Raw genomic sequence first — 7978 nt, 5'->3', positions numbered from 1 at the left:
GAGGGAGGGAGAGACATAGCCGGACATTCGATTAGCGTCGGCGAGCGCTGCGACTCGTGTCGGGACGAGGTGGAATCGATTCGATCGCGGCATTCCACGTAAACTCGACTGCAAACCACACCACGTGCCTTTACCGTTGTCGTGTTACACCGTGGGACGCCTCTATCACCCCTGAGCATTGCGACGCCCTATAACCCTCCTTTCGCACGAAACGTCGACTCATCGCGCGCGAAATCGCGAGTTCGTTTTCCGACGAACACAGTTCCCTCGTTCGAGCACGCGAGCGATCGAACAATCACGTCGTGGAAATGTCCGAGCCATGCGCCTCTCCGAGACGTTCAAAGTCCGCAAGTTTACTGGCTAACGCGAAGTCTGACTTCGATCCCACGAAGTCAAAACGAATCCGCGTGTATCGCGGAGAAGTGCCTCTGATCGGAAATTTCCTCAGGGTCGAAACCTGGGGACTGTTAATCAGCGACGTCGCAACGCCGTCGCGTTGATATTTTTTTTTCGGCTGAGCGCGCGCTCGATTCGCAAATTGAATCGTTCGATTCGAAAATTGCGACGCGTCGCGATATACCTACTCGTCTTCACGAATTGAAACGTGGAAATTGCGGGAAAACGACATGAGACGTTCCGAGCGAGAGAAAGACGTAACGCGTCGAGAATGTTGTCGGAGGACGGAGGCGTTATCGTAGCTCATCCTCAAATCATCGACGACAAACGCGAACGTTCGCAGAAACTGTGTCCGGATTTGCCAATCGCGTTCTGAAAGTCGTGAGAACGCCGGTCCGGTTATCCCTCACTATAAATAGATGTTTTCTCGCGTGGATCGCGTCTTTTGAAAGACACACACACACACACCCATACACACATAAAATACACACACACACAGACACACGTCGCGAGAGACACGCACATTTTGAAAAGAGGCAACGCGTGCATGTGCGACACGTATGTGTCGCGGCCATTCAACAAGGTGGGACCGACTTTTCCCCGCGTCCTTTGGATCAACGGCGTGGAGGAATTGTCGCGACGTCCCGCATCGGCGATCTTAGATAAACAAATCTAGATAGAGACGAGAAGAACTCCGGGTCCAAAATCATGAACGTCGGCGAGTAAGAGAGTTATACAAAACATCAAGGTTTTTTCCTCGTACAATATCGTGCAAAATCGCGCAGCTGTCCGTCTATTCGGTATAAAATCGCAAAGGACGAACAAGACCAAAAAAACAACGAGAGCACATCTAAGTATTTCTAGCAGACAAATAGAGCGAATGTACATATACATATAGACAACGGAAACAAAGCTATTACTTTGGACGACGACGATCTCTTCCCGATGTGGCGTCATCTTTTTCGTATTAATTAAAAAAAAAAAAAAACAAAAAACTTCAAAAGAAGCGGATAAACGCGTCGCCAGTCTGCGCGACGCCCCCGTTCACCGATTCACAGCAACGAATCTCTCTTTTTGTTGCCCCTCGAGTCAAGTCGCGTTACGTTAACTCTTACTGTCTTACGGCTAATCACTATGCTCAACTCGTGCTGTGCTTTTTTCTACCGTGCTCGTGCATTGTACGCCGCGAGTGTTTTCCTAGTGCTTTAGTGTTATTTACGCGGTACTATACCAATTGATAGAGATTAGGGCCCGGTGCGCCCGCAGGACGAAAACGCGGAAGTTCTCTGGCTGCCCAGATATCTGGGAATTCCGTTCCTGAGATGCCTGTTAGACGAGGTCACGTGGCGCCCAGAACTACGATCATCGAGACCATCATCAGGAAATTCGATACTCACGGTAAGCGTTGCGATTAAACGGAAAGAGAGAACGCGACTGCGCGTCTCTCTCGATTGCGCGCGAGATAAATTGACGAGCGAATAATCGTCGTGACCGATTTTTTTTTTTTTTTTTTTTTTGAGGAATATAAAAATGTAGTCAGCTTGGAATGGTGCTTTTTGACGACGGTCATTTTTGTGCGATCGAACAAAACTTTTTAACTGCGGCGCAGCGATAATCTGCAAGCGACGTTTTACGGGAAGCGATATCGATATGCCACTGCATAACATTATCTTGATTACGCAAATTATAATAATGACGTTTCCATCTGTCCCGATTAACTCAACAGTTTTGTCATTTAACTGAGTAGAATGCGCGGGAGAACAATTATCTGATCGAGAGAGAGAGAGAAAGAGAGAGGGAGAGAAGGAAGAGGAAGAGAGAAAGAGCGAACGCGAGCTTAAGACTTTAATGAACCCATTAGCATGAGCCGGAATATGATTATAATTTCGATTATCATACATATTTATACATAATATTCAAAGTTTTTTTTTTTTAGTATCGCGTCGAATTGCTATTCATTTGCTCTTGTCCTGCTTTCAAACAAAGAATAAAAATATATTATCATTAATATAATTAACATTAAAATGAGAAAATGGTTTTGCGCGAGTATAAATTTATCCGACACAATCACGCACAATTTTGCATGCAAAACGTTCGCTTCGTTCGTAAACCGCGACCGATTTACCGCGCTAAAGGTCAAGATTAAAACCATACGCACAGATACATATGTGCACCGAGGTACTCGAAAGTACCGGGAAAATATTCCGGTAGAAATATGAAGAACGTGCAGAGAGGCATCGAGCTAGGTGTTCATTTTCAATATTATGTAAAACATCCTGACTGCGGTGCGGAGCGAATACGGAGGGACTCGGTTAAATGGGAGAAAGGGGTGGTTCTATGTCACAATGGGACAATGCATGTCACCGGCAATATCACTCTAGAAATGCCTCGGAGTCCTTGCGAGAGAGGAGAAACCCCGGGTGCGAGAGGAGGATCGAATTGATTGCGAAAAGGAAGAGAGATAAACGTAGATAGAGAAGGAGAATCGACGATTTCTTTTGCATAGTCGCGATTTGCTGACAAGAAGTCTCCTTGAGGAGATTGCTTGTTTAGATAAAGAACTTTGTGCTTTCTTGGTGTTTTAATGCGTAAAAACGCATTCTCTTTTTTTTTCTGTTTTATACATCTTCGTATCTCGCAATTGGTTAAGTTGTGATGAAGCAATTATTTTATATTTTGTGTTCATATCAATTACGGAGAAACGTTGCGCAATTTGAAGAAATGGATATAAAATATAAGAGATGTGCTATAACGTGTGTATTATACGGATACTGATATTTTGCACAGTTTATATGAAAAACGGTATTTTCATGTAAACTGTGCAACGATTTTAGTTCAAGGTTAAACTGACTGAATTATTAGACGATATGCAAAATTATCCCATATTTATATGGAGCGATATTATTGGCGAAAACATGATACATTGCAAAATGAAACACACGTTGCTATAACGAAATGTTAATGTATGCGTTCGCGCGTAACTGATTATCATAAATTTTGCCGTGTGAATATTGAATTTCTTTGAATTAATTAAAGAAATTTGTGTTTCTCTCCTCTCTTTTCCAAACACACACCTTATGGAATATTGTGGATATTTGTACGTATATGAAGCATATCTGAGAATAATTTTTTTTTTTTTTTTGTATTTATATTGTAATATATCTCTATATAATTTTGTGCGTGTTTAACTCTATAAAATAACATCCCGTGAAATAACTTATTAAATACAGTAATGCATAAACCGTTACCCTTAAATACAATTCTGCAAATTGCATCTTTCTCAGAAAACTTGGTCGGATTAAATTCTTTATAAAGAAACTGGAAAATTCTTTGAACAAGGAATTACCTTATGTCGAATAAAGGACTATCTTTTTCGATTTTATTTTTGGTTTTCTTCTTCTTCTTCTTCTTCTTCTTCTTCTACTCTCTCTCTTTCTCTATCTTCTCGCTCCCAGAAAATCCACTACTCGAGAAAAATGCAGAGATAAAGATATGGAGAAAAATTATTGTACATAAATTATATAAATATCCATTGTTTTTTCTATCAAGATATTTAATTATTAAAAGTAGATACAAATTGACATATACACGCAGAATAGATTCCGCGAAATACCGCACCGACCACAGCGCGCAAAAGCAAGGTCGAGAGAGTTGTAATGTAATTGGATAATTTTCGGTGTGCCAATGTTTCCGCTTGAATAACCACACGAACACGCACGCGCGCATGCACACGCGATCTTTTTTCATAATATGAGCAAAAATCGCAAATACGTTCGGTGCTGAATATGAAACTGTTTTTCATTATATTCCCAAATTGGAAGATGATTTCTCTGTTCCGTTTAATTTAATAAACAAACAACGTTACATATACAACAGAGAATATTAAAGCGAATGTGACATTAATCTTGATTAATCGTCAAATAAATGACCGCGATTCTCGCAGACTGTATGGCTTACATCGAGCGTAAGTGTCAAGTTTACTGACACTCGATACAGAAAAGTAAAGTGATTGGATAACGATTCCATGTATTGGATTCTCAGCATCAATATCGGTTCAACAACTCTTGCAGAATTACAACGATTTATTTTCCTGTTTCAAGACTGAATTCATCTTTTATGTTTACGAATTTTGTTTGATTTTTTTTGAATTTCACCTGTTCATACATTTAAGAGAGAGAGACAGAGAGAGAGCGCGCTATCTGCTCTATCTTATCGCATCGGTACAAGTTTTGTTTTCTTATTTCGTCAATTGAAATTGTTAAATAGATGATATCGAAACATAACTATTCCGTTACGCAATTGAAGTGTTTAAATGTCGGTGAAATAGAACTTACTCGTACAAAATATTACGAACGCGTAATAATTATATTGAAAGGCACTTGGATGCAAGAGTGTTTCTCTCATACGTGTGTGCTTCAAAGAAACCACTTTGTGTCATCGCGCTGATGACAATCGATGAGGCTTGATGAATCGTCAAGCTTCTTTCATTTTTTCGTTGCTTTCGCGATTTGCTGACATTCAACGGAGAAAGTTCATGCGACGAAATCGTGTGCGCTCGACCAGTTTGCCTGCCCACAGGCACGAGGGATGAGGGTAATAGGCATTAACGCGATAACTTGTTTTTTTCTCTTTCTCTTTCTCTTTTTCTCTCTCCCTCTCCACGAGGAAGACCTTCGTGCACCAATTTATGTAATAAAAAATATGTATGTGTGCCAGTCAAGTCGTGGCTTCTAATCTGACGTCTCTTGCACAGCACCGCTGTGGCCGTGTCCGTTCCAGGCGCGCGTTTACTCTTTTTTTTCTCTCTTCCTACTCACTCCCTCGTCGCTCGTCACTTCCCCGTCGCGACCTAACGACCCTTACAACGGATCGTTCCACGTGTGCTCGATATTCTTCACCTGTCCTCTTGAACGGTAATCGAATACGACGTCGCGATTCTTCTTCCCACCGCGGAACGGATAAATTGTATTGCCGCATTGTGCATGCAAAAATATTAAACGCAATTTCAGAAAGGTCTCGTGGGAAAATTCGACGTTAACTTTGATCGAGAACGATTTTTCTTATACCAAACCGAGGAGAATAAACAATCTCTTTCGCCGCTTTCGTAATCGGCTGATTTTCATCAAATCGGTTGAAGCGAGATCCGCGCTTCTCTTTTATGTTCGGTCCCGACGGATACACTTTTTGGCTTTTTTGCTACGATAATAGAGTCTACGAAGACTCGATGGAATTTATGGATGAAATTTGAAAGTTCCGGCATCTCTCATCGGTACTGTATTTTTTCCGACCTTTGGAAAAAAAGCTTTTCTTCATACAAAAGTCTGACGTGCTTTATTTTACAAGTACGCGTTGTCTCATGTAAGAAAACACTATCGGAACAAGAGACAACGTTATGATTAAAATGAGTAAAGAGCACCTCACTTTGTTTAAAGCAAGACATTAGGGTTGATTAGTTTGTTCAATAATATGACATCTAAGTGTAATTTTCAGACGGAGAACATCTCCCAAATTATAAATCGATAAACTTGTGAATAAATTATGTTATTATACGTGTGGATACCGACGAACGGGCGTTTAAACGCCATTTGTCTCAAGGACGCGAAGTTGTATCCCCGAAGAAGTGTGCGCACGCACGCAGGACAAACGGCGTAGATTCGTGTAAAACCGGTGGTGGAAATCAGAGCCGACGATGTGTGACACCAGGAACCTGGCACGAGCTTTCCCCATTCGTGTACGAAGCTATTAAAAGTCGACAATTGGGACTGCGGCGCTTAGACTTCTCTTACCGTTTTGTTGGTTACGCCGCGCGAGCTTTACCTCCCACTCTCTTTCTCTCTCTCTTTCTCTCTCTCTCTCTTTCTCTTTATCTCGAAACTACTTAATCTTGTAGAACAATAAAGAGCGATCTGTCATCTCGATTCGTCGACAGAGGTAATAGATGCGCTGTCACTCACAAGCAACGCGCGTTCGCGTGTGCGTTCAATAGTCGGAGTTAAGTCGGCGCGTAATTTATTCTCCGCTAATTATAAACTGTATACGAATAATACGCTCGGAGACGTTCTGTTCTCCGTCTTGTCGTTTATTACGCTAATAAAATCTTATCACGAGATACGTGAAGCGTTTAATGAGACGTTTTAATGAGTTTCAATGCTAAATCTTTTTTTTTTTTTTGTATAAATATTCTAAGAGAAATTCAGGTCAAAAAGTAAGTTTGTATTAGGGTTGTCGGTTGGAGTTGTCTAAGATTGGCGTAATCGACTTTTAAGCGGAGCCAGGCAGGATCCTTTATTTAGCCGCTTGAAAGTCCTTCTGACATTCGCGCGAGACTGTAAGTTCTAAAAGTCACCATTACAGTAGATCAATCAGCCACTTAAGCTCCGCCGTTTTCAATCCCTTTGAACTTCTTCTTCATTTTGCCTCCCACGAATGCTTTTGCACATCAAACGTTCGCGCTGTATAACGCGTGATACGAAAATCTCCATCGGGAAACGTTGATTTAACCACAATCAATCGCAAATTGAGGACATCCCGATTGATTTATTTTTCCGATTCGTTTAATATAGAAAATTGTGACGAAAAACGTCCCGTTACTCGGCTACGTGGAACTCAATTTTTTCTTCGCGACGTCTAAAAATAACAATAGAAAAATTTATACAGAATATTATTGTATGTGAAACTATGTAATATATATATATATATACCGAATATATATACCGGAAAACGGCTCTAATATTATATATATATAATATATATATAATATTATATATATATAATATAATATTAGAGCCGTTTTTCGGTCAAAGATTTATATTTAGATTGTTTTTCTCATATAACCTACATTGCTTATTTCTCTGTCGTTGCTACTTTTGTTGTCGCAACTGGCTGCTAATTTTTCACTTTTGGCAAACTCGAAGGACTTGACAAGCCGCGCGTCACGGGAAACTTAAAGATTTTATCTCAAATTTACATTCGATACGGATTTTATCGAACCGAATGGATCGGGGTCGATCAAAAATCGCGCGAGACCTCGACAGCGCCTCGACTGACCCACTTGCGCCTCTCAAAAATCACGATGTGGCGAAAAGTCAAGTTATAGTTGCGTCACGCGCGGCTCTCCTCCGTGTCTCTCCTTATGTTCTCTGGAGCGAAGAGAAAGTTTCTTCCGATGACAATGACTCCGACGAGTTGACGGAAATGACGACGACGAATTGCCCGGCAGATTCGCGCGATTTCGCTCGCGTTCGTCGCGTGACGGGGCTTATGTGAACGCGATGCACGCGCGCACGTTTTCGCGCGCGTGTAAATTCGTCCAGAAAAGTTGGACAGTCGCCAGAATGGATATTTAAAATTCTCCACAGTTCCCGAGTATTCGCCAGAAGTTTTTTTATTTTTTTGCGCGCGGACACCAGTGGTATCGCGACGACAGCCATCCGCACGATATATCACACTCGTGCGGGAACTGATAGGACAGATACATTTCCTGATGGACTTGAAGAATCCATCAGCAAATATTTTTTTTCAAATATTCCATCTTTTCTATTTTAATTTTTCACTGTGTAATTTATTTACGTTTCCATAACTT

At 41.2% G+C, this 7978-nt stretch overlaps 1 protein-coding gene across 1 annotated transcript in view; it reads left to right on the top strand.

Moving 5' to 3' along the window:
• Positions 1 to 7978, top strand: part of LOC109856259 (potassium voltage-gated channel subfamily H member 6) — a 109306-nt gene continuing 101328 nt past the window's right edge. Inside the window, exon 1 of the mRNA XM_020431317.1 lies at positions 1 to 1794. Coding sequence (XP_020286906.1) covers positions 1719 to 1794 — 76 coding nt within the window. The 5' untranslated portion in view covers positions 1 to 1718. The remainder of the gene's footprint in view (positions 1795 to 7978) is intronic.

Source organism: Pseudomyrmex gracilis, unplaced genomic scaffold (genome assembly GCF_002006095.1).
Source record: "Pseudomyrmex gracilis isolate BER0280 unplaced genomic scaffold, ASM200609v1 scaffold_112, whole genome shotgun sequence".
In the NCBI taxonomy this organism is placed as follows: Eukaryota; Metazoa; Arthropoda; class Insecta; order Hymenoptera; family Formicidae; genus Pseudomyrmex; species Pseudomyrmex gracilis.
The sequence above is the reverse complement of the archived record's forward strand: the minus strand, read 5'-3'. Positions and strand labels throughout refer to the sequence as shown.